This window comes from Moschus berezovskii, chromosome 6 (assembly GCF_049115385.1).
Source record: "Moschus berezovskii isolate FMDL1 chromosome 6, NW_MosBer_1.0, whole genome shotgun sequence".
NCBI lineage: Eukaryota > Metazoa > Chordata > Mammalia > Artiodactyla > Moschidae > Moschus > Moschus berezovskii.
The window spans coordinates 49,586,104-49,613,201 of record NC_142465.1 but is presented as its reverse complement, the minus strand read 5'-3'; the positions used below and the strand labels follow the sequence as shown (position 1 = coordinate 49,613,201).

Genomic DNA, 27,098 nt, shown 5'->3' with positions numbered 1-27,098 from the left:
GGCCGCGGCTTCCGGCGCCGTGCCCTCGGACGGCAGGGGGCGCGCATCCGGCGCCCCTCGGCCAGCTCGGCAGGTTTAGGGGCCTGCGCGGCCCGGTGTGACTGAAAAGAAAATGGAGCAAGAAGCCTAGTCTGAGGGGTAGCCCTCACCCCTCTGACCGAGGTCCTGCCGTTTTCACCGCCAGGAGCCTCTTTTTTTCTCCGGATCTACTGCGTTCGAGCGCGCCGCCGGCCAGGGCCCTGCGAGGGGAATGGTCGCCGAGGCCCGGGGCGTCGGGCTTCCGCGCGCCCGGTGACGGAAACTGGGGAGCCGCGGGGGACCCCCCAACTCCGACTCCCGTCGCGGAAAACCCCGCTAGTGAGCATCAGGTATCGGCGTGGAAGCGCGTGGGCAGTTCGGGGTTTGCTGTGTGACGTGTGTCTCCCGGCTCGCTCGCGGCCCCGCGCGCAGCCTTTAGGTTTCCGTGGTGGGGGGCGCGGGGCACGTGGGTTTGTAGCCGTTTTGTTGGAAGGAGGCGAGATGGGCGCCGCCCGGGAGGAGGGCGGGGTCTTAGGGCCGCGCTCCGAGCGGGCGGGGGGCTTGGGAGGGGGCTCCGCGGGCGTCCGGGTTAAAGGTCACGTGCGCGGGGGCAGCTGCCGGGCTGCGGGCAGCTTCTCGACCCGGGGTCGTAGTAATGACAGGTGTCTGTTCGGTAGCTTCTGTTACCCAGGCGCTGAGTCTGGGCAAGATTGGGCTGGTTCTGTGGGCAGGTTGACTCAGCTTTTCCTGATGGGCTGGTCAAGTTCGGACACGTTCCGAGTCTGCAGTCGAAGGAGCTAAGCCCTGACTTGTCTCCCGCTGGGGCTATTTAAACCATGCCTTTTCCCAGCTGTGTTCTCTGGCTGTTTGGGAGAGAGAACCTGTAGTCACCTACGTATAGCACTTACTTTATGTTGATCCAGGTAAGGACCCACTTGCTAACGGCTTTACTTTTAGTAAAGGCATTATTTGTCTCATTTCTATATGATTTTTGTCTTTTTTTTAAAAACAGGTGTTTCATTATTTCAAGTTTTTATCGTGTGTTTTTTTTCCTACTCTTAGGCAAATGTGCAATACCAACATGTCTGTGTCTACTGATGGTGCTGTAAGCACCTCACAGATTCCAGCTTCGGAACAAGAGACCCTGGTTGGTATTTTTGTCCCCAGTGTAGCTTTAACAAAAAGTTATTTTATGAGGTGATCTGCTAAATTCCATGGACCCTAATTATAGCCTGGCTCTTTTAAGTGAAATTGTAGTCCATAGCTTAAATTCTGCCACTCAGCTGTAACTGTGGAGCAGAAGTTAATTATACGCATCATTATTTATTTTTCTTAGCTTTTTACCAAACTGAATTTAAAAGTCAGTTTCATTATCTTCTTAAGTATGGATGGTGAAGTTACGGTTTATGTGACTGATTTTTCTATTTTGACCTGTCAGTATTTAACTTTTAAATGGTTTCTGAAAGTCACAAAAATAATTGGTGCTTGTTGTAAAGATTTTAGACATTACAGAAAAGTATAAAGTAAAAACTGAAAATTCTGGCCTTTTGATCACGTTTACTTTTTAGATCTTTTTGTATGTACATAGCCACATATATATGTGTACATGTGAGTTTTAATTATGTTGTTCGGTTTATTTTGCTAAAATAGGATTTTATGTATATATATTGGGCAAATAACATCTCTGTCAATAAATAAAATCTATAGAATTTTTCTTTAACAGCTTCATGGTAATCCACAGCGTTTGTATACCAGTTTAAAAATTTATGCCTTTAGTGATTTTTTTACATTGCTTTTAGTTTTTGAGTATTACAAATAGCACTTTGTTTATATATCTTAACACAAGTGTTAACCTCTCTGTCAAAACTGAATATTATCACTTTATTATTTTGCCATTGTTTAGACAAAGGAATTGTTTAAATTTGTATTTCCCTAATCTTTGGTGAGGTTGGGCATCTTGTCATTTGTTGAATTTGTGTATTTTGGGATTTGCTTGGTCTTATCTGTATACTTTTTTTTAGGCTTATTGGTTTGTTTTTCTTAATAATTTGTAGCTGTGCTCTGTTTCAAGTGTATTTGGTTATTATCATTTATAAGTGTTACAATTAACTTTGCTTATGTGGTCTTTAAAATTTGATTTCTGCTGGCATTTGAGTTTCATATCATGCCTTGGATGAACTCTCCACTCCCACGATGATGCAAATATATTGCTGTATTTTCTTCTAGTTTTTTTTTTTTTTCTCATCTGGAATTTTATTTATGTAAGACTAAAGAATGGTATTTTTTATAATAATTTTCTTATTAATGCATGTCTTTTAAGTCTTAATAAAAAGCTTATGGCTTTTCATTGCAGATTTTTCATCTTGCATTGTTTTACATAGTTTGAAGTTAATATAACAAAATTTTAGAAAAATAACTATGTTCTCTGGGAGAATTGATTCTTTAAATAACTTGAAATAAAGCTCATAATGTAAGCACATGGGGAAAAAACGCATGATGAGAACAATTAATGATTTAATACTACATTTATTGTGTGTTTAAAATTTTTCAGTTATTAAATAATGTTCTGTTGATTAGCAGGAAACAGGCAATTTTCTTAATCTAGTTTTGAGAATTAGATCCCAAACTGGCTTGCTGTCAGATTTCAAAGTTAGATAGGACTGGAGTATACTGAAGGGAGGTGCAGAAGCACCAGCCTGTAGGGGTGGTTGTGTAGCTCTAAAAATTTTGAAGATTTTAATATAGCAACAAATAGGGAGAAAGAACATAAACACGTTACATCCCTGCCCCCTTGCCAGTTATTATCTCAATACAACTTGCAAAGCCTCTAAATCAGAGGCAGCAAACTACAGGCTATGAGCCAGATTTGGTCTGCTGCCTAACTTTGTGAATAGTTTTATTGAAATGCATCCACATGCATTGGTTGCATATTATTTCTGCTTCTGAGTCATATGTCTGGTGAGAAAAGCTTTAGAATATTTACTATCTGCCTCTTTAAAGAAAAAATTTGACCCCTTGATCTAGTTGGCAGGCTCTTTCAGTACAGGTTGTTCGTTGTGTTTGTCATTTTTGTGTTTGTGCAATATCCAGCACTGTCTGGTGCATGGCAGAAGCTCAAAAAATGCTTGTCAAGTAGATAATGTGGAACATAGCCAGCTAAAAGTCAGCGTGATACTGTAGTAGGAGGAAATGCTGGCTTGCCATTGAGGGTTGTGAGTTGCAGTATTCAGATCTGCTCTAAATTGTCCTCGTTAGCTTGGCTTCCCTGGTGGCTCAGAGGGTTAAAGCGTCTCCTGGCAATGTAGGGGACCTGGGTTCGATCCCTGGGTCGGGAAGATCCCCTGGAGAAGGAAATGGCAGCCCACTCTAGTAGTATTCTTAACTGGAGAATCCCATGGACAGAGGAGCCTGGTGGGCTATAGTCCACGGGGTTACAAAGAGTCGGACACGACTGAGGGACTTCACTCACTCAACCTTCACGAACGTAATTGCAGAAAGAAAAGATTGGTAAAGGGACTCAGTGTAAATTACATTTATTTTTTTCCTCTCAGATTATCTTACAGTAAGCTTATTTGAGTACTCAGTTTACAGTTGAGCTTGTAAGGTAGTAAGCAGATGATAGAAATAGCTGGAGGAAAGAGAGTAAGTTTCTCTGCCTTGGCATGAATGTTGATCACAGCTGATAATACTTGAGGGTCCTCTGATTGCTTGCATAATAATTCTGTCTCAGTATTTTTTTCCCCAAACAGTCTGCGGTAGTTGACATAGTCTGTTACATTTAGTGAAGACATTATGACTGACTTTGGGGTCTAACCTTGTGAGGTTGTTAGACATTGTGTTTGTTAACCTTATTGAAATTCTTTATGGATAAGTTTCCTGCAGGGCTTATGGTTCTGGAATGATTTAAAAGTATAATAGCAACTCTTTGTTCTTTATAGGTTAGACCAAAGCCGTTGCTTTTGAAGTTGTTGAAGTCTGTTGGTGCACAGAAGGACACTTATACTATGAAAGAGGTATGCTGAACTAAGTTTCAAAAAAAAAAAAGTCTTCCTCGTTACATATAGCCATGGTGAGAAATTGGCCATATAGAGGGATTTTCAGTAAGTAGTAGTATTAAGTATTGTGCTCATTTGGACTATAATTTGAAGCTGAAAATTCAGTTTATACTTGAATTTCATTTCTCAGCTGGGAACCTCAGACAAGGGGAAGCTCTGTAGGAGTTTTTTGCCTTTTTGTATTGTTAACCCACTTGATGCACTGGTGTAAATAAAGTCTTTTCAGACTGGTAATTCTTTCTCAGAATCATGTTTTTAAATGGATGAAATAAAATATATAGGATTGCAGTGGGAAAATTACATTAAAATATAGTTAAAATAGTAAACAAGTTTGTGATACATGCTTTTTTTATGAACACTTTAATTCAGCAACAGATCTAATAAACTAATTTGGAAGTTATAAGTATAATTGGTATTTTGAGTTGTTTACATCAAGCATAGTATAATATGAGAAATGCTTGTGATTTTTTTTATTTGTGACAAAATCACAGTTATTGTTAATACTTTGTGATTTGTTACCTGTATTCATAATTGAAGGAAAAGCTAAATTTCAGTTAAAAGGTAGTGAGAATAAAGATAGTTTTTTTTCCACCCAAATTAATGGATCCCCTGAATTCTATCCAAGGACTTTTTGGGCATCCATGGATCCCAGGTTAAGAACTTCTGCACTAGAGATACATGAGTACAGTATACTGGTCTTTCTGGGATAGAGGTGAGCTGATTCATGAACATACAGTCTATTTAATGGATACATTTCAATGTGTTCTCTAGCTTTGAATTTGTGCACAAAAGCATGCTTTTCACTGAGGGATTGGGCTGCCTTGGGCAAAATTTGATGTGAATGAAATGTGCCTCTTCCCCATCTCTCATAGTTTATGGGGCTCAGATTACTTTAAAATACTGAAGTACCTTATCTACATCAGGATAGTGGGCAAGAAGAGATTTCAGATCCTTTTCATTTTTAACCACACCAGAAATTTTCTTACAAGATGTTTGGTAGAATGAGTCTAGGTGGTCTTCCTTCTTCCTTTCTCACTGTCTACTATTTCTGATCCACAGTCACGCAGAAATATTCCTTTAAGTTTAAAACCTGCTGAGCCAATTAAGTCTATAGATGGTGCTTGCAGGGAAGTGTCAAGGTAAATGATGTGTTTAGGCGTGTTAACTTGGGTCTGACCTTATGTTGTCATTATAGAATCAGTTAAGGAAACAAAAAATATGACTTGTAACAGAAATAAGGAGAAAATCGATCAAGATCATGATAAAGACTTAAAATGCTTATGTTAGGCTGTGTAGAGGGATGTATATGTTGTCTGACACAGTTTCCAGTTGTAGAATCTTTGTTTTGTGGTATGTGGGTGAGTAATGAAAGCTGGTATGGAGTAGTAGAAAGAAACACTGGACTAAGAGTCAGAAGACCTTCTCATATGATGTATGAAATATCAGAAGAAAGAGAAAGTACTCGTAAAAATACATTGTAAACTGTAAAATATTTAACCATATATGTATGATTCAGGGTCATTATTTTGGTTACTTACTGTATACATTATATTGGTATCTTTGAGGGCTTATTTCATGCATTGAGTTCTCCCCAGCTGTTACATAGATGTAATTAATTGGTCATTATCTTGTCTTCCTCATCTGTGATGACCTCAGGTCATTGAGCTATATGGTATCCAGAACTATTTAGTAAATGACTCCAGGTCACTGCTATATTTTAATTGATGTTTTTGATTCTGCAGCTTTTTATTGTTATCTTTGGTTTTGCATTTTTCTGCCTTTTACTTTCTTCCTAATAAGTAATACCTAGATATCTGGGCAAAGGCGAAGTCTGCCCTCCCCCACCCCTGGCCAAAGACACATTTTAAAGTTTAAGTAAATCAGAAGCAGTGTTTCTACTTCTGTCAAATTAAAAGGAGAACATATGAAAAATTAGCTTTTTTCTTTTTTAAGAGTATAGGATGGTTGTTATTTAGATGTCGTTATTGATGTGGTTGTTGGTTGTTTAACCCTCTTTAGATAGATGTTATTGAGTGTATTTGAAACTAACATTTAATTTTCTTTAATGCTCAGAAATCGTATTTCTATTTCAGGTTATATTTTATCTTGGCCAGTATATCATGACTAAACGATTATATGATGAAAAACAGCAACATATTGTGTATTGTTCAAATGATCTTCTAGGGGATTTGTTTGGAGTGCCAAGCTTCTCTGTGAAGGAGCACAGGTAAGTCTTTAGTCTATAAAATGCCAACTGGGCAAACATTTCAGTTCACTTCCATCTTCACACCATTTTGTCAGAGAAAATTGTTATAATATGTATAAAAGATAGCTGAAGTTTAATTTCTTAGTATTACAGCATATTGTTTGAGAACCTGAGTTCTGGAATCTTACAGGCTTGGGTTTTAGACCTAGCTCAGTCATTTAGTAGCAGTTAAACTAGGTGACGGAGAAGGCAATGGCAAGCCACTCCAGTACTCTTGCCTAGAAAATCCCATGGATGGAGGAACCTGGTAGGCTGCAGTCTGTGGGGTCGCTAAGGGTCGGACACGACTGAGCGACTTCACTTTCACTTTCCACTTTCACACATTGGAGAAGGAAATGGCAACCCACTCCAGTGTTCTTGCCTGGAGAATCCCAGGGACAGGGGAGCCTGGTGGGCTTCCGTCTATGGGGTCACACAGAGTCGGACACGACTGAAGTGACTTAGCAGCAGCAGCAGCAAACTAGGTGAATTGGGTTAAGCCTTAAGTTTCCCCTGAATATGAGGTAGGAATAATATAAATATCCTAGAGGTTATAAGGAAGCAGTGTGTAAAAAAAAAAAAAAAGTGTTTGGCACATGGAAAGCATTTAAGTATTAGCTACGAGTTACTGCATATTAAAAAAAATATTATTGTAATCATTTCCAAAGACAGTCTTTATATTGTCTTGTGGTTAAAGGCTTAAATTTGAGCTCTAGTTACTTTGGAGATTTTTTTCTTTGTCATATACCATTTTGACACTTAATCAGCTGCATTTAACCCAGGTAACATTTCTAGAATTGTTCTGGGAATTGAAGACCCTTTTTCAGTCCTTCTTACTTTACATTTGGAATTCCTTTCATTTGGTTTAGGACAGTTAGTCTCTTCGCAGTGTCTTAATTAATGGGATGAATACTTTTCACCTAAAACATTTAACTAGCTTCTAGTATTTAAGGCTCAATAATGTTATAGCTAAAAAGATAATTAAGTTGGGATATTGATAACTTTAAAACAACTTCACACTTAAAAATATATATTCATTATTGTACATTAAGAGAGAAAGCTAAGGACAGGGAAGAAGTGACTACAGTTTGTCACCAGAAGGTATTTTTACTCATCATTTTGATACTATGCACATGTGTTTTAACTGTTGTGATCATACTTTATTTGATTTCATCTTGCTGTTAAACTAACATAAGTATCTTTCCATTGACCATTTATGTTTAATATTTTATTTTATACTTGGCCTTGGAATATAAGCTTTTATTTTATAAAATAAATAACTTGATAATTTTTCACTATGAATTAAATTTTGATAATGTCTGAAGCTGTAATTTCTGATACTGAAAGTACAGATTTAAAATTATTTTTGACTTGAAGTCTACTGTGTTAAGGTTAAACACTGGTGAAACTACTAACTTGGGAATGAGATATGAATAGGAATATTGGTTTTTGTGAGTTTAAGGAGCTATATTATTAGTCCCAAGGATGAAAATAATTAGCTGGGGTTGGCACTTTCCCGTTAACCTTGAGAATTAGAAATGTGACCAATAAATGTTCTCTAAAATCATTAATTGATTTAAAAAAAGAAGTACCATGACTTCATTGAGTACTGGCATAAGTGAATTGTTTCCTTATGTTTTAGGAGGGCAGAGATTTGTTTTTATTTCCTTCTTTGTTTTCCCCAGTTTCTGGAACAATGACTAGTAGTCAGTCTGTATTAAATGACTGCATACTGTTTCGTCTTTTAATTTTCAGATCAAGATAGAAAATCCTTTAGATGATTGATCCAAAGTTGTTGAAAGTCAAAACTATAAATCAAGTTCCTATGTATTGGGTTTTACATCACCTTCTACCTTTTTAAGGCAGTCCACTTCTGTGCCCAGAGCTAGATAATTTCTGTTTGAAAATAAGAATGTTAACCTGCCTTACGTGTTCATACCAGTTTTTGTGGACTTTTGCTAAAGTCTAAACAATGCATGTTTCAGGAAATGGAGATGGGAAATCTTTCAGCTAGAGAGACCTTAGTGATTATTAAAAATGGTTGTATGTAAATTATTGTGCAACTAATTTTGGTGCTTTTTAGTGTCTAGGAGTTTATCAGTACTTGAATATAATAATTTAAAATTTGGGTTGTAGTGTGATAGTTTATACTAATACACATTTAAAAATCCTGTTCAGCCCAGTTTAATATATTTTAAAATGTACATTTTTTTTCTCTACAAGGAAAATATATACAATGATCTACAGAAATTTGGTAGTAGTCAGTCAGCAAGGTAAGTTAATTTTGAATGCCATAAACCATATACTGTAAAAAATACCTTAAAGACGTTTTGTGGATGTGTAGACATTTTATAATTGTGATTCTCTTTAAAAGTTGCTCCAAGTGTATATTAAATTATAGTAAGGGTATGATAAATTTAACAGGAAGAAATACATAAGAACACAAATAACATAATGCTAAGTTTCTCATGCACATTTGCACTATATCCTATTACATAAATTGAAACCTTGGGATGTTAGGTTAGAATTTATTTGAAAGCTAGATAATTTCAAAAGATTCTGCATGGTAGACATATGGTCTAACCTTGAAACATGTATTCAAAGACTTTGGGAAGTAATCCAGCTACCTAGGTAGAACCATTTGAATGGAAGGGCCCTTTTCTTGTAAATTTTTTATAATAGACAAAGCTTTGTTTACCAGTTTTTTCAGGTGAATGCCATTTTACTTTCCTTCCTTTAGATGCAGTTCTTAACTGGTTATTTTTGGGTTACATAACCCATTAATAGTCTGATGAAAGTGCTAGGTTCTTATTCCTTAAAGATATACCTAAACATACACAGTGATATTCTGGTAAATGTTTAGCAGTCCAGTCTCCAGGTAAAGAGCCTTGATTTGTGGTTACTGGTTTTCATGATATAAATACTCTCACCTTGACCGTTTTCAACTACAAACAAGGGGTTAGGAAGAAATGTACATTTGGCTTGGGAGTGCTGGTAGGAGCTGGCTCCAATATACCATGGACTTCTCGAAGTCTATTTTTGGTCTGTAATTAAGAACTGTTCTTAGAAGCTTGTTTACTTTCCAGAATGAACTGACCACCCCTTTGAGCTCCTATTATTCCACATTAGATTTTATTGTTATATTACTTTGTTACCCTTACTTGCTTTGTATCCTATTCAGGTTTGCAATCTGTGTCACATAGTACAGTGTTTAGCAATAAGGTCTTTTAGTAAATGTGTTGAATTGAATACTTATTCTTCCAAAGTTAGAATTTAAGACCTAGAAAAGGGCATCACCATCTTATCCTAGATGTAATTATTAGCCTGGTAACTTGAGATTTTTTTTTACAGAGCACTTTTTGAAATCAAATGAAGGCAAATAAATAACTAGAGTATCTGTTGTAGTATTTTCAGTTTTCTGAAGTATTATCCCTTATGTATTCATTCATTTAAATAAACCTTTGTTGATTGCTAGGAAAATTGTTTCAATGAGATGGTAACCTGTAGATTACTTCCATTATTTCGATTCTGAGTTTGTTTCAGGTTTTAGTTTACTTAATTAACTTCAGAACTCCTTTATCATTGTTCTCAACCTTACTATACTTAGCACTTCCCTTTTATTATGTCTGTTTTATAACATCTCTTACACTAAAACAAAATATACCGTATTCATATGGACAACTTAAAATCAATATAATACCTTTACCCATAGTACAAAAGAGAAACTTTTTAATGATAATGCATATCATTTCAAAATGTTAATACTCAGACCTGGCTTCACTGTTTAGGTGAAATGTTTCCAAGGGAGTAGTAAAGGGTATTGATTATGATCTTTGGTGATTGTATATATTCCATATCTGAAATTTTGATTTACGCTGTGGGTCTATCAGTTCAGTTCAGTCACTCAGTCGTGTCTGACTCTTTGCAACCCCATGAATCACAGCATGCCAGGCCTCCCTGTCCATCACCAACTCCCGGAGTTCACTCAAACTCATGTCCACAGAGTCGGTGATGCCATCCAGCCATCTCATTCTCTGTCGTCCCCTTCTCCTCCCACCCCCAATCCTTCCCAGCATCAGACTCTTTTCCAGTGAGTCAGCTCGTCGCATGAGGTGGCCAAAGTATTGGTGTTTCAGCTTTAGCATCAGTCCTTCCAATGAACACCCAGGATTGATCTCCTTTAGAATGGACTGGTTGGATCTCCTTGTAGTACAAGGGACTCTCAAGAGTCTTCTCAAGCACCACAGTTCAAAAGCATCATTCTTTGGTGCTCAGCTTTCTTCACAGTCCAACTCTCACATCCATACATGACCACGGGAAAAACCATAGCCTTGACTAGACGGACCTTTGTTGGCAAAGTAATGTCTCTGCTTTTTAATATACTATCTAGGTTGGTCATAGCTTTCCTTCCAAGGAGTAAGCGTCTTTTAATTTCCTGGCTGCAATCAGCATCTGCAGTGATTTTGGAGCCCAAAAAAATGAAGTCTGCCACTGTTTCCACTGTTACCCCATCTATTTCCCATGAAGTGATGGGACCAGATGCCATGATCTTTGTTTTCTGAATGTTGAGCTTCAAGCCAACCTTTTCACTCTCCTCTTTCACTTTCATCAGGAGGCTTTTGAGTTCCTCTTCACTTTCTGCCATAAGGGTTGTGTCATCTGCATATCTGAGGTTATTGATATTTCTCCTGGCAATCTTGATTCCAGCTTGTGCTTCTTCCAGCCCAGCGTTCCTCATGATGTACTCTGCATGTGAGTTAAATAAGCAGAGTGATCTATACATCCACATAAAAACTAAACCTACCTACCTGAAAGTTAACCCACTTCAGTTCATTATTTTCCTATTCAGATCTGTTCATCATCTGAAGTTTCTCTCTTGGTGAATGATACACCACCCATTTATCCACCCAAGGTAGAATCTTGGAATCCTTCTTGACTCCTTTCTCCCTTGTCTTGTGTGTTAGACACCAGGTTTTTGTTGGTTTTTACCTTTTAAAATTTCTCTGAAATTGACCTTTTTTCCATGTCTTAGTTTAAGCTTTAATGCTTTTCATGTATGTAATTGCAATTGCTAACACTGTTTTCACTACCCTGTTCTCTTCTATTTTGGCAGAGTGAGTTGTCACTCCTCTGCTTAAAGTGATTATTTAGGGATTCTTTATTACTCACTGGCCAAAATACTTGCTGTGAACTAGCAGATCAATTTTATTTCTTAGATTAAACCTTTTTAATGGTGAGTGGCTGCAGCCGTGCCTTAGGGAGGAATGTGAAGTATTAGCTGAGAAGGATGCAGTGATTTGCAGTTGGTGGCATGCATGCTGCTTGTTGATATCTGTGTGCTGTTTAGCAAGACATGCAGGATCCTTGATGATCCTGCTTACATTCCAATAGTAATGAATTACCTGTAGTTCTACAGCAAACACAGGTAGTTCACTTCTGGCTGCTTTTTTCACACAGGGCTCTCTCAGTCTGAAATAGCCTTTCCCAGTTGTATTTCCACATACTCAACTATGAAACCTTTCCTGATTCTTTGTTACTCAGACCTTGCCTTATCTCTGCCAAATAATCATTACTCCATACTCCCATCTTCTCCATTAAATTACTTCTCTTAGTGTGTTTATTGTACTTTATGATGATTCTTATGTATCTTCTATATTAAAATGAATTATCTATTTACATCTCTAGTAGCCAGCACAGGATAGCACTTGAGAGACTACAGGTTCAATGTTGGTTGAAAGTTAAACTGTATAAGGAGTTTGTCCTAGATAGCATCTATTGAGTAGCCCTTCCTTTCCTAGTTTGTGATTCTTTGTTTTTATTTTCTATCAGAACCATCAGATTCAGTCACATCTGTGAGTGAAAACAGGTGTCACCTTGAAGGTGGGAGTAATCAAAAGGTAATATTGATACGAACTCATTGTACTATGATGTTTCTTGAAAATTGGGGAAGGTTGTTTAAAACAATGCATTTTTAGCTTCCTGGTGTTATAAGTTTGTGGGTTTTTTTTGTTTGTTTCTCCCTTGAATGCTTAGGACCTTGTGCAAGAGCTACAGGAAGAGAAACCTTCATCTTCAGATATGGTTTCTAGACCATCTACCTCATCTAGAAGGAGAGCAGTTAGTGAGACAGGTATATATGAATATTTAATTGGCACTTTCAAACTGCTTTTCATTTTTTATTGATACTAGTAACGTTTAGACTTAAATTGTGCTTTTTTTTGGTTTATGTGAATGAATTTCTGAGGGTCTTATTTTTATATGATTTAGTTGGCTTAAAAATTGTTTTCTTAGCAACATGTTTCTGGTTGACTACAGCAGGCACAAATTTACTGTATCCTGTATTTTATAGTTGGCTCTGCTAGTCAGCATAATAGAGGATAAGGATTTAAACTGTTTTAGTCATCATTCTTAGTCACCTTTACAGTTAAAGTATTTGTTATTTCTAATAGATAAAACATAGCAATGAGTTTAAAAATAGAAAGTAGCCTCTTAGAAATGAAGATGAGGTAAAGAAAATAGCTGAGAGCATTTTTAATAGAAAAGAGTAGAGGGAGGAGGCTGTTACCCAGTGAAAGTCATAATAACTAAAACTGTATATTTCAAGTGAAAAAAAAGAATTTAGCAGATCAGTGAAGTAATATAGATAAACTCAGGGTAGAGTTTTGTACAGGAGGGCGAAGGGCAGAAAGTGCAGAGGATGTCTTATTAAATACATAGGACTAGAACAAATGGTTAGTTATTTGGGGGTGGGGTGGGAATCAAATTACATCTGTACATTATGCTAAAATGAATACTAAATGAGTTTAAAAGATAAATTAAAAATTACAACATAGTGAAATAGATTCACTTTTGAAATTCGACTTAATATTTTTACTATATTAAAAATTTCAAAAAATCAGTAAGAAAAGTATAAGAAATCCAAATTGCAAATTTCATAGTAAATACAAATGACTAATAAATATGAGGAGGGGTAGATTTTAGTGATTTAGCTTTATAGACAACAAAAAAATTCAAAAAAGATGTCTTTTCTGGTCTTTCAAATTAGCAAAGATAATTTTTTTTAAGTCTTGCTAACTTAAGTTAGAACTGAACTGAACTGAACTGAACTGAACTTAAGTGTTAACACTAATACACACCGGTGGTACATCAGTCAGTATAAATTGATTGACCTTTATGAATTATAAAAAGCTTGGGGTCCTTAACATTATCATGGTTAACTCCACTTCTAGGAATCTCTCCTATGGATATAGTCAGAAATTCAAAGATAATATGTAGAGATATTAATTAAAGCATTATGCATAGTTGAAAACATACACGATGCTAGAGAATGTCATCACTCTAGTCCAGGCCATTGTCATCTCTCACCTGGACCACTGCAGCAGCTTCTGATTTTCTGTTTCTAGTTACTGCTTCATCTGTCCTTTACCATAGTACTAAAAGGGATCATAAAATGTAAAGTGGATTGTGGTATGCCAGATCCCCTTTGGCTATTTTGAAGCTATTAACCTTCAAATAAAACCCACACTTTTACATTGACTTGCAAGGCCTGATCTATTTTTATTCTGGTTTTTGGCCTTTTCCCCCACCTTCAGTGTTTCAGCTACATTGATTGTTTGGTTCTCAAACAAGTCAAAATTCTTTCTAGCTTGCACCTAATTTTTTTTCTGCAGGAATTCTTCTGTCTCAGCCTTGCAAGACCAACTCCTCATTTTTCAATTTTTGCTTAGTTATTACTTTCTCAGAGAGGCTGCCTCTAACCACTCAGAAAAGTAGATCCGTTTTTGTTACTCTTTTCCTTGGTACCCTGCTTGTTTCCTTCATAGCACTCATTATAGCTTGTAAATGGTTGTGTTTTGGTTGCCTTGATGTTTGAATGTAAATCTCCTCTGGTGGTAGGGATGATGGCTGACTTCACTTTTACACTCACTGCCTAGCACTGTGCCAGACAGAAGCCAGTGCTCAGATTTGTGAACTAAATAGTTCAGTTATGATGAACATACATTATGGACACCATATTCTCGGGAAACAGATTCTGCAAGCCATGCAGTGCAGCCAGAAAAAAAATTAGTAAACAATCCCAAATTATACATACAGTGTGATGATATAGGTATGTTTAAGAAGAAATACATTTTTTTAAATGACAGCTGGAAAATTACTGAAATGTTAATAGTAGTTATCTCAATAGTAGTATTATAGATGATTTACTTTTAAATTTCTATTTCTTAAGAGCTTTCTGCAATAAGTAATATAATACTTTGATAATCAGAAAAAGCTCCAAAGGTTATTTTTTTAATAGAGTTAAGAAAATATTCTGGACTTTGAAAAAATATGGATGAGCAGCATGGTTTCAGCCTTCTAGCCCACATCTTTCAGTCAAGGTCCCCTTTCCTAATAGAGAGTATAAACATAGTTAAGAACTTATATCAGAAACTTGTGATCTTAGAGGATATAAATGTGTTTTGGGAATTCAGAGGAAGAAGAGATTACTTCTGACCAAGAAGGTCAAGAGAGGGAAATGGAATGAGCAGAGGTGTGAGTTGTACCTGTTTCAGGCATACAGATTAGGATTATATTTTATTAAATCTCATAACCCTTTTAGGTACTTAACATGTAAGGCTGCAGTGAGCACCCTTGCACATGTGTTTTTAAACGATTGTGCAGGTATTTATCTCCAGTAGAAAAACTGCCGATAAAATGTTACACTGTTTTGGATTTTTACCACTAGTGTATAAAAAGTCCTTTCTCCCAAATCTCTTGAGACTGTTTCTCATTTTGGTTTTTGTCATTCTCATGGGTGGAAAATGGTATCTCATTTCAGTTTGCATTTCTTTGTTCTCTAGAAGGTAAGTCATTTTTTCGTGTTTATTAGTCATTTGTATTTTATGATGTCTTTTACTTGATAGGCAGGAGGACTTTGTGTAAATGGATAGTAACCATTTTCTAATATATATTGCAGTTCTTTCTAAGTTTGACAAGCCTTTTCACTTTTATTTATTGTATTTTATATTGTTATTAAGTTTTAATTAATATAACCTAATCTTGATAATCTTTTTCTTGAGGGCTTTGTAGTGTTACATTATACTTTCTCACCCCTCCCATTTTTATGTAAGAATAGTTGGATGGTTTTGTTCTTTGTGTTTGGTTTTTTAATCCACTTGGAATTTATTTTTATGTCTGGCATGAGGTAGGACTCTTATTTATATTCCTGACAGATTTGGTAACATTCTGAGTTTAAGTTAGAGATAATTTCTTATTTAAAATAAAATGGATCAGGAACTTTCTTGGTGGTCCAGTGATTAAGACTATGAGCTTCCATTGTGGGGAGTACAGGTTCGATTCCTGGTCAAGAAACTAAGGTCGTGTGTGCCACCTGGCCCAATAAATAAATAAGCCACATGGCCAAATAATAATAAATGGACCAATTTTGCTAATTGTGATTCCTGTTAAAAATACTGGGTACTAAGGAAACTGAAACATTAAGAATACCTTCTAGGTAAATTAAATAATTTTGAACTCTTTTATCTTAAAGTTTGACAGAAAAATCCTGAGACTGGTTAGTAAAAACTCTAGATGGACTAAATTAATTGTGACTGGATAAAGTTCTGAAACAAGCTTTAAAAGTTTTTAAAAAATGTAATGTTCTGCCATCAGTTGGACAGATCAGTAAAAGTGTTGACTTTTGAAGCATTCGTTATTTTTCTGTTTAATTTCATTGAAACAGTTTTAGTACAGATAGGTAACTTAAGACAGCTCAATTTTTAAATGAATTACAGTATAGCAATTTAATTGTTTTTCTTTACATATTCAGAAGAAAATTCAGATGAATTACCTGGTGAACGACAGAGAAAGCGCCATAAATCTGATAATATTTCCCTTTCCTTTGATGAAAGCCTTGCTCTGTGTGTAATAAGGGAGATATGTTGTGAAAGAAGCAGTAGCGGTGAATCAACAGGAACTCCATCAAATCCGGTAATCCTCTAAAGTCTAGTTCTGGCATTCCTAATAGGCATTCAGACAGAATGTTATGTGATTGATGTATGATTGCTGCTATGCTGCTGCTGCTAAGTCGCTTCAGTTGTGTCCAACTCTGTGCAACCCCATAGATGGAAGCCCACCAGGCTCCGCCGTCCCTGGGATTCTCCAGGCAAGAACACTGGAGTGGGTTGCCATTTCCTTCTCCAATGCATGAAAGTGAACAGTGAAAGTGAAGTCGCTCAGTCATGTCTGACTCTTAGTGACCCCATGGATTGCAGCCTACCAGGCTTCTCCATCCATGGGATTTTCCAGGCAAGAGTACTGGAGTGGGGTGCTGTTACCTTGTCTAATGATTGCTGCTATACACTTGGTAAATTTTTTTTCTTTCAAATGAAACTATAGATCTTCCCTATGCAGTATTGCTCTTTACAGCATCGAATCTTGCTTCTGTCACCAGTCGCATTCACAGCTGGGTGGTGTTTTTGCTTTGGCTCCATCCTTCATTCTTTTTGGAGTTATTTCTCCCCTGATCTCCAGTAGCATATTGGGCACCTACATCTATTTCTGCTTTATTGACTATGCCAAAGCCTTTGACTGTGTGGATCACAATAAACTGTGGAACATTCTGAAAGAGATGGGCATACCAGACCACCTGACCTGTCTCTTGAGAAACCTGTATGCAGGTCAGGAAGCAACAGCTAGAACTGGACATGGAGCAACAGACTGGTTCCAAATAGGAAAAGGAGTACATCAAGGCTGTATATTGTCACCCTGCTTATTTAACTTATATGCAGAGTACATCATGAGAAACGCTGGGCTGGAGGAAGCACAAGCTGGAATCAAGATTGCTGGGAGAAATATCAATAACCTCAGATATGCAGATGACACCACCCTTATGGCAGAAAGTGAAGAGGAACTAAAAAGCCTCTTGATGAAAGTGAAAGAGGAGAGTGAAAAAGGTGGCTTAAAGCTCAACATTCAGTAAACTAAGATCATGGCATCTGGTCCCATCACTTCATGGCAAATAGATAGGGAAACAGTGTCAGACTTTGTTTTTCTGGGCTCCGAAATCACTGCAGATGGTGATGCAGCCAAGAAATTAAAAGACGCTTACTCCTTGGAAGTAAAGTTATGACCTACCTAGGTAGCATATTATAAAGCAGAGACATTACTTTGCCAACAAAGGTCCATCTGCTGCTGCTGCTAAGTCACTTCAGTCGTGTCCGACTCTGTGTGACCACATAGACGGCAGCCCACCAGGCTCTGCCATCCCTGGGATTCTGCAGGCAAGAACACTGGAGTGGGTTGCCATTTCCTTCTCCAGTGCGTGAAAGTGAAGTTGCTCAGTCGTGTCCGACCCTCAGCGACCCCATGGACTGCAGCCTTCCAGGCTCCGCTGTCCATGGGATTTTCTAGGCAAGAGTATTGGAGTGGGGTGCCATCGCCCTCTCCAAAGGTCCATCTAGTCAAGGCTGTGTTTTTTCCAGTGGTCATGTATGGATGTGATAATTGGACTATAAAGGAAGCTGAGCACTGAAGAATTGATGCTTTTGAACTGTGGTGTTGGAGAAGACTCTTAAGAGTCCCTTGGACTGCAAGGAGATCCAACCAGTCCATCCTAAAGGAGATCTGTCTTGGGTGTTCATTGAAAGGACTGATGTTGAAGCTGAAACTCTTAATACTTTGGCCACCTGATGCGAAGAACTGACTCGTTTGAAAAGACCCTGATGCTGGGAAAGATTGAGGGCTGGAGGAGAAGGGGACGACAGAGGATGAGATGGTTGGATGGCATCATCAACTCGATGGACATGGGATTGGGTGAACTCCGGGAGTTGGTGATGGACAGGGAGGCCTGGCGTGCTGCAGTTCATGGGGTCGCAAGGAGTCGGAAACGATTGAGCAACTGAACTGAACTGATAGATCTTCCCTACTCCTATCCCAGGTTTGGTGAAGAGTGGAAGATAATGGAGTTGCACTGGAGTGTGTTGGTAAAATTCGTACCAGTGTTAATAATGTCACCCTACATATTGAAGAATCTTTGTGGGCCACTGCACCAAAGATAATCTTAGAATTCTAAACAATTTTGTCTTGAATATTTATAGTAAAAATACCTTATTACAGCTCTCAGCTGTAATCTGATCTTCACATTTGCCATGTGTAGGTCTAGACATCAGGGAAAGTATTTACTAAGGCCATGAAATATTTGTATATTATTGCATGGATGATGGGAAAATATCAGTACTTTTTGATTACTGATAGAATAATTCCAAAGTATTAGCCAGCATTAATGTTTTTAAGATACCACTGAAGGAAGGTTTGTAAAGAAGTTTTTGCCAACAAGAACACTTAACAGGTGGAATATTTTCTTGTCATTAAACATTTGTCTTTAAAATGAAATTAAAATTGGAATCTTTATTTGTGATATGGCAGTGTCTCATGGCCATTCTTTATATTAGTGATCGTTTTATGGTTTTCTAGAATATGTAAAGGACTGAACCAATTATGATAGTAGCCATGTTCTTTTTGTGTATTCTTGTTACTTTATTATTTTTGCATTTTTTCTTCTAAAGCGGGGGTTTTATTGACAGAGATCTAGTGTGGGTAGAGCTGTTACTTGTTTAGGCCACTAGATGGCATGATGAGCTCTCCCCCAAGAGCACGTTCTTCATTCAGTAGGTGCTTGTGCCTTTGCTGGGCCAGGTTCCTTTTGGCAGTAATGATACAGTAGTAGTCAAGGTAGATATGATCCTTGCCCATATCGGGAGATAAGTCATCAGCAGTCAAACAATTTAAAGTCAGTGAATGCTGTGAGGGGAAAAGTTAGGTCTTGAGAGCAAATATGTGTGATTTAAAAATTGAATCCACCGTGGTAGCTCAGACAGTAAAGCATCTGCCTACAATGCAGGAGACCGCGTTCGATCCCTGGGTCGGGAAGATTCCCTGGAGAAGGAAATGGCAGCCCACTCCAGTATTCATGCCTGGAAAATGCCATGGACCAAGGGGCCTGGTAGGCTACAGTCCATGGGGTTGCAAAGAGTCGGATACGACTGAGCGACTTCACTTCACTTACTTAAATTAAACTTGATGTGTCACGAACTTCATGCTTGGATAATTTTATTCCTTACAGATGGTTTTAATAGAATAACTATGCCCCATTTAAACTTAGAGTCTTTGTTAAAGTTGTTTTAGAATTCTAGCTAAGTGATATTAAAAGTTTTTGTTCATTCTACCTGGAATACTGCCCTGTAACCTAAGCAATATAGAGGGTATTTTTTTTGTTGTTAGTCCTATGCTCTCTTCTTAAAATCCTCTTTATTAAAATAAAGTTCTGTTGTTTTTCAGGTAAAGTCCCGAGTTGTGAAAGCTTTTGGTTGGGTTGATTTTTTGTTTTCTTTCCCTCTTCATTTTAGCTTATCTCACATGAGGTGGTTGTCTGGTGGTGTCATTCATCAGTTTGGGAAGGGAGCTAAAGGAAAGTGCCTTTGCCTCCCATCTTTTCTTTCCTTTGGGTTTAATATATTGGAACTAAGGCTATATTCTAGGCTCTGTACTAGCAATAGATGGGAAAACTAAGACTTGGGGGTTTCAAATAACTTTAGATCACATAACTAATAATTGTCACAATAGAAATTCAGAAGAACAGATTTTGATATTTTTTTAGATCAAGGCTGTCTGATGCTTTTTAAATACACAGTGTTTAAAAGTTTCTAGGTTTTTCTTTTTTGAACATCAGGTGAAACTTTTGAAAACTACCTTAAATTTTGCTTTCTTCAGAGAACCCCCTAGATAGGCATGGGCCAACTTTTTCTGTGAAAGGGTGGATGTTACTGTATTCTGATTTGACTTACGATTTTAGCGTGATTGTTAATAGTTCCCCCCCTTTTTTGTAGGAATTAGAACTGCAGTTTGAATGTTACATTTACTACTGTTTTCCTAACATCATGATTTAAAATATTTTAATCTTTTTGACCTTAGTGGTTATAAAATAATATACCTTGTTTTTATAAATAAATGTGCAGTTCAGTCACTCAGTCGTGTCCGACTCTTTGCGACCCCATGAATCACAGCACGCCAGGCCTCCCTGTCCATCACCAGCTCCCAGAGTTCACTCAGACTCATGTCCATTGAGTCGGTGATGCCATCCAGCCATCTCATTCTCTGTCATCCCCTTCTCTTCCCGCCCCCAATCCTTCCCAGCATCAGAGTCTTTTCCAATGAGTCAACTCGTCAAAGGTAGCCAAAGTATTGGAGTTTCAGCTTTAGCATCAGTCCTTCTAATGAACACCCAGGATTGATCTCTTTTAGAATGGACTGGTTGGATCTCCTTGCAGTCCAAGGGACTCTCAAGCGTCTTCTCCAGCACCACAGTTCAAATATTAGTGATCATTTAATCCAAACTCATGTTTCATGGATGAAATCGTTGTGGCCATTACAAACTGAATGTGTCTAAGCTTAAAGACACTTAGTGGCAAATCTAAAATAAGAATGTATGTATCCTGACTACTAGACCAAAGTACTTTTTCTGTTTCTAGCCTTTTGTTTTTTGTCTGTTCTTACCCTTAGCCACTGATGGCAAATATTACAGGACTGAAGGTCTTAGTTTCTTATACTGTTAAACAGAGTTTTAAAATAGGAATCACATGAGCAGATACAAAATTTTTAAAATAAATTTTTAAAATTATATATGAAAGCTCTTCCAAAGAAATTCTCAAAGTTCATTAAATATAAATCATAATTATTGTATGTGTTATAACTACTAGCATCAAGATATAAAGATGAATAGAAATGGTCTTAACTCTTGAAGTATGTGTAATTCAGATAAACATGCATGCCAAATTATGTTTTGTATAACTTGTGCGTGAAAATAATATATGAGTAGCACAGATTCATGGGGTCACAAAGAGTCGGACACGACTGAGCGACTGAACTGAACTGGACTGAGCACAGGTATTAAAGGTGGGAGTGTTTTTTAGTTGCATTATTGACAAAGCCTTCGGCAAAAAAGAATGAGCAGGATTTGAAAACTCAGGTTACTCCAGTTAGGGAGGAATTGTGTGGAAGTTGAAGTTTGGTTTAGAAAACAGTCTGGATCTGGCTAATTTTTCATATTTAGTGAAGGGGAAGCAGGGTGTTTAGTTGGAGAAAATATGAAAATGTTAACATAGATGTTACTGTATGTACCTTGAATGCCAAGGGAATTTGGCCTTTTTCTTAAATGGAGCTTTGAACAAAGAAAATATTTATCTAGTTGTAACTCGGAAGCTTAACCTAGTGTCCGTTTGTAGAATGGGACTGAGGGGAAATTAGGTACACAGGGGATGCGTTAAGAAGCTGTTACAGGTAATGTCCATTAAATCATCTTTTTTTGCCTGATTTTAGGATCTGGATGCTGGTGTAAGTGAACATTCAGGTGATTGGTTGGATCAGGATTCAGTTTCAGATCAATTCAGTGTAGAATTTGAAGTTGAGTCTCTTGATTCAGAAGATTATAGCCTTAGTGAAGAAGGACAAGAACTCTCAGATGAAGATGATGAGGTAGTTTTTTTCTTTTCTCTGATTATATTCTAAAATTCTTATATATGTTCCATATTCATTAACTGAGGTTGAAATAATGTTACCAGATTTCACATCACAATTTTTGACTCTTGATTTATTCAGATTAGAATATTGGTTTGTGGATTTGAGGCTTTGTAATTCCTTATTGCCTTATTTATATTTTTAAAAATACAATGTCAAGAAGTCAGTAGGCCTTAATGAGCATTATAATAGTCTGCTCATTTTAAAATTAATCCATTTCTCCTCTTTTCACTGTTAATTTACTTTTTATAAAAATAAAGTATTAAAGTCACATACTGCCACCAGAAATGTTTCCTAGAAATGACCAGATTGAACATTTCTAGCTATTTCACTGTTATTTAATACCTGCATATTTATAAAACAAAACTGCTTGTATTGAATTTTTTACTTTATTCGTTTTAAACATCCTCTGTTTTCACGACGTTCTACGGCAGTGGGTGAGGATTTTATTGTCCTCTGTTTCTCTCCCTTTGTATTCACTCATTCCATGTGACCTTTGTCTCAGATTTCTCATATACAGCACAATTGGACCACAGGTTCCACATCTGCAGATTCAACCAGGTGCAGCTTGGAAATATTCAAGTTAAAGGTTTCCAGAAAGTTTAAAAATGCAAAACTTGAATTTGCTGTGAACCATCAACTGTTTACATAGCATTCATGTTGCATTTACAACATTTTACATAATATTTACATTGTATTAAGTATTATAAACAATCTGGAAATGATTTAAGTATAGAGGAGGATGTACATAGGTTGTATGCAAATACTGTGCAGTCTTACACAAGGGCCTTAGGTATCTGCAAATTCAGGTATCCTCAGAGGGTCCTGGAACCAGTCTCCCCACAGATACAGAGGGATGACTGTAGTATAGATTGTTTGTTTAGGACTTAGCACTGGCAGGTCTTAACTGGTTGAAGAAGAAAAGTGATGAATCAATGCTAATGTTGTTTTGTTTGTTTTAGGTATATCGAGTTACTGTGTATCAGGCAGGCGAAAGTGATACAGATTCATTTGAGGAAGATCCTGAAATTTCCTTAGCTGTAAGTATACATTTATTTTTTTCAAGGAATCAAAAAATAGCATTGAAATCAAGATTAAAAAAGTATATCTAGTCTCCTACTTCTTGACAGAGATAATTTTTATAAAGTTAAAATTGTGAAGTTTTAATGACTTTTGAAGTATTTTTGTTCTTTTATTGAGTTGGAATCTGTTGCTGCTCTTTTTAGTTTTTTGTGTGTGCTGAAATTTGAACTTTTAAAGAACCGTATTATGGAAGATTTTGAGTATATATAGCACAAAGAATAGTACTGTGTATCTCCTTTGTACTTACATTCAGTTCTAACATTTACCAACATTTTCTCAGTCTTACCAAACATAAATATTTTCATATTAATTTGTATTAGAAAATGCAGAATTTTCTATTAAGAAATTTGGACTTAAACATTTACATTATGCCTCAGAGTTCTTGAGGTATTGAATGTGTATTTTTTTAATTAAATATTGTTGTTTAATTTTTGTTTTTAATATTGCCTTTTATTTAAGTAGGAAATCTCATTTTTCTCTTTTCTGAGATAGAAACAATTATTAATTATCCAGTTAAAGCAAAAGAAAAACTATAAAACTTTAGGAAAATACTATATTAGAAAATATAATTCAAGTAACTAATTGACTCATTTGATGTCAGGTTGAATTAAACATTTTAGATATAGGTCTTACAATTTATCGAACTCTTGAAGCACTTTCCTGCCATGTCCAACTCTTTGCGACCGCATGGACCGTAGCCCACCAGGCTTCTCTGTCCATGGGATTTCCTAGGCAAGAATACCCGAGTGGGTTGCCATTTCCTTCCTCCCATATTACAAGACCTTTGTCTTTGGTTTTATCATTTAGTAGAGCCCTGCTTTTACAACTTGAAAGAACCAGTGTGGGAGGATGATTGGTCTCGACCTTTATTGCTAATATGTCATTTGTCAGGCAACTTAAAAATGGTTATATTATTCATGGCAAGATAAACGGGACCTCTACGGCAAGTTTTACATGTACAGTGTTTCAGGCAAGAACAGTGCTTCTGTTAAGGCAGGGAGATAAGGATAGTTCAGTGAAGAGGCTTGTGATGTGGAGTTTGTTACCCAACTTGCATCATGGGTGGAAAGATTTGGGAAATAAAGTTGAAATAAGGATGAAGCAGTGAGCAGTTACAGAGATGAGAACCCAGAAAAGGATAGACAAGTAAGTGCATGCGTTCTGGCTAGTGACAAGGATGGCAGAGTTTTAGCTGGTGGTGATTGCCGAGAACGTTTAGCATCTCCTTTGTGGGTGAAATTAGGGAATACCCATTTGAGCCCTGGTTTTATAGAACTTCTAAAAGAGATTTAGTCAATGGCAAACTGGATAATAGTTTTGTCTAGATTGATTTGGTAAACTCTGGGCAAGGTATCAGATCTGAGCTTTTAAGGGAGTACAGTGGGTACAGGCCTCTACAGAGAAGATCCCATAGCATAGTACTTGGGTTAAACTAAAGGAGGTGGTGCAGTGGTAAAGAATCTGCCTGCCAGTTCAGGACACACAAGAGATGTGGGTTCGATCCCTGGGTTGGTAAGATCCCCTGGAGTAGGAAGTGGCAACTTGCTCCAGTATTCTTGCCTGGAAAACTCCATGGATAGAGGAGTCAGGTGGGCTACATACAGTCCATGGGGTCACAGTGAGTTGGACACGACTGAGCACACACACACTGTATAGCCATTTCTTAGGGATTCCCAGGCATACTCCTGCCAGTGCAGGAGATGTGAGATTGATCCCTGGGTCAGGAAGATCCCCTGGAAGAGAAAATGGCAACCCACTCCAGTATTCTTGCTGAAAATCCCATGGACAGAGGAGCCTGATGGGCAATAGTCCATGGGTTTCAGAGTCGGATACGACTGAGCACATGCACACTGAATGAACCAACCGTATCTGTAACTTTATAGGTACATGTTAAGGTCACGGTGAATACATTTTTCATTTTAGAATATTTCAGCGTAGTTTGGAAAAAATAGGTATTTATAATATCATGTTTGAGGAAAGACTTATTGTTTTATATAAAACATGAAATGCTGAAATTTAAATTGTATGATAAACATTTTGCCTTAGACATATTGAACAAGTTGCTTGCATTGCTGGATTGGTTATTGAAGGGTTATAGAAGCTAACTCTCTTGTTTCCTTGAAGGACTATTGGAAGTGTACTTCATGCAATGAAATGAATCCTCCCCTTCCACCTCATTGCAACAGATGTTGGGCCCTTCGTGAAAATTGGCTTCCTGAAGATAAAGGAAAAGATAAAGGGAATATGTCTGAGAAAGCCAAACTAGGAGACTCGATGCAAGAAGAAGAGGGCTTTGATGTCCCTGACTGTAAGAAATCTACGGTCAGTGATTCCAGAGAATCATGTGTTGAAGAAAATGATGACAAAATCACACAAGCCTCTCTGTCTCAAGAAAGTGAGGACTATTCTCAGCCATCGACTTCTAATAGCATCATTTATAGTAGCCAAGAAGACGTCAAAGAGTTTGAGAGAGAAGAAACACAAGACAAAGAAGAAAGTATGGAGTCTAGTTTTCCCCTTAATGCCATTGAACCTTGTGTGATTTGCCAGGGTCGACCTAAAAATGGTTGCATTGTCCATGGCAAAACAGGACATCTTATGGCATGCTTTACATGTGCAAAGAAGTTAAAAAAAAGGAATAAGCCTTGTCCAGTATGTAGGCAACCAATTCAAATGATTGTGCTAACTTATTTCCCCTAGTTGAACTACCTGTAAAAACAGAATTATATATTATAAGCCTAAAAATTTAGACATGAAATTTGTTTTTATTTTTTTAGCTGTTTCAAAGCAAGATAATACCTTACATGTAGATTTCTCCCAATAGTGATTATTCCTTTTAGGAAAATGCCTATTCTGTTGCTATTTTATATTTGGCTTTCAGTGTAATTTAGATTGGATTTAGTACCTTTCATGTAGAAAAAAAAGTTCCTGTGAAAGATTTAATATTTAAATTTTAAATACTCTTAAACCTTCCAATCCTTCGTTTCTGTAGTCTTTCAGAGACGCTTAAAATACAGTAAGTCTTGTACATACGAAGATTTGCAACCTTTAAGTTGCGACCTTTCAAAGATGCAAACTGGCATTTGCATACTCAGCCACTAAGTTCACATGTCTTTTCCACGTCGTCACATGCTTGCATCCTCTGCAGCCGGTGCTTTTGTATGCTGTACACTACTGTGCAGAGTACAGTAGTGCAGTATTTTTTATTTCAAGCTCAGGATGTCCAGAAGCAAGTGTAAAAGCAGGGGTGACATAGCTGTTACTGCTGAGAAGCACCAAGTGAGGAGAAGGAAATGGCAACCCACTCCAGTAATCTTGCCTGGAAAACCCCATGGACAGAGGAGCCTGGCAGGCTGCAGTCCGTGGGGTCGTAAGAGTCAGACACAACTTAGTGACTAAACCATCCACCACTACAAAGTGAATTTAAACGATATTTGCTATATATTACCTAATTTTTTGGTGGGAGGGTGGGAGTCAAGGAAGACTTGGGGTTATTTTTTCATCAGCTTCCATTTTATACTTATTTATAATGGCCATTATTTTTACCAATACTGTAAAACTATGAATACTAAAAGTTTCATATAGCCAAGAAAAAAAAAAAACACCAAGTGGTAACAGTGGATGCGAAAGTGAAAACAGTTGAGAGAGTGGACTGACAAGAGGAAAAAGTTGCTGAAGAACCAAAGAGGTTCACAACACAGGAAACAGCATGGGGATTTTCTTTGAGGAGCCACTGTTCGTCTCTGAGACACAGGAGCTAAATGTCGAACAGTACACGAGACAAGAAGGTCGCGGCAGCCGTTCAGAGTGCAGTCCAGTGTTACCATGTCATTTTATGATGAGAAAAACAGCTACCACCCAGACATCCCTGGATCATTTTTCCAAGAGGGTAGACAGAATTGACTCTAATAAGGAACCAGAACCTGTGCCATCAACATCAGGCATGAGTGAAATCGCAGCTTGCTTCTGTCCTGTTGCTGACTGTCCTTCAGCTTTGCTGTCTCCCAGCCCTGCTCCCTCTAGTCAGTAGCTTTTCTTGCCTGTTCACTTGGTGCCAGTCCCTGTGGACCGGCTAAATTGTACCCGTGTAATGTACTACTGTATTTTTTTAAGGTACTGCTACGATAAAAAATACTCTATTTTTG

The 27,098-nt window shown here is 37.4% G+C and overlaps 1 protein-coding gene across 6 annotated transcripts; it reads left to right on the top strand.

Annotated features, from left to right (window-relative positions):
* On the top strand, positions 1–27,098 carry MDM2 (MDM2 proto-oncogene). 6 transcript variants are annotated; one of them, XM_055394355.2, is made up of 11 exons: positions 1–357; positions 1,081–1,165; positions 3,957–4,031; positions 6,167–6,300; positions 8,542–8,591; positions 12,148–12,215; positions 12,352–12,448; positions 16,127–16,287; positions 21,673–21,828; positions 22,833–22,910; positions 25,078–27,098. In XM_055394355.2, the coding sequence occupies exons 2-11, from the start codon at positions 1,085–1,087 to the stop codon at positions 25,651–25,653; spliced, it is 1,476 nt and encodes a 491-aa protein (XP_055250330.1). In that variant the 5' UTR covers positions 1–357; positions 1,081–1,084; the 3' UTR covers positions 25,654–27,098. The 6 variants fall into 6 exon arrangements, with proteins under 6 accessions (XP_055250330.1, XP_055250328.1, XP_055250332.1 ...); XM_055394353.2 differs by having other exon boundaries at positions 1–368; XM_055394354.2 differs by lacking the exon at positions 1–357 and adding an exon at positions 795–941.

What these genes read in the sequence shown, in the direction of transcription:
- MDM2 (XM_055394355.2), top strand. Translation starts at nt 1,085, where the DNA reads ATGTGCAATACCAACATGTCTGTGTCTACTGATGGTGCTGTAAGCACC. An exon ending in GGTAGTAGTCAGTCAGCAAG is followed by an intron (nt 8,592 to 12,147) that starts GTAAGTTAATTT and finishes ATTTTCTATCAG; the next exon opens with AACCATCAGATTCAGTCACA. An exon ending in ATCCTGAAATTTCCTTAGCT is followed by an intron (nt 22,911 to 25,077) that starts GTAAGTATACAT and finishes GTTTCCTTGAAG; the next exon opens with GACTATTGGAAGTGTACTTC.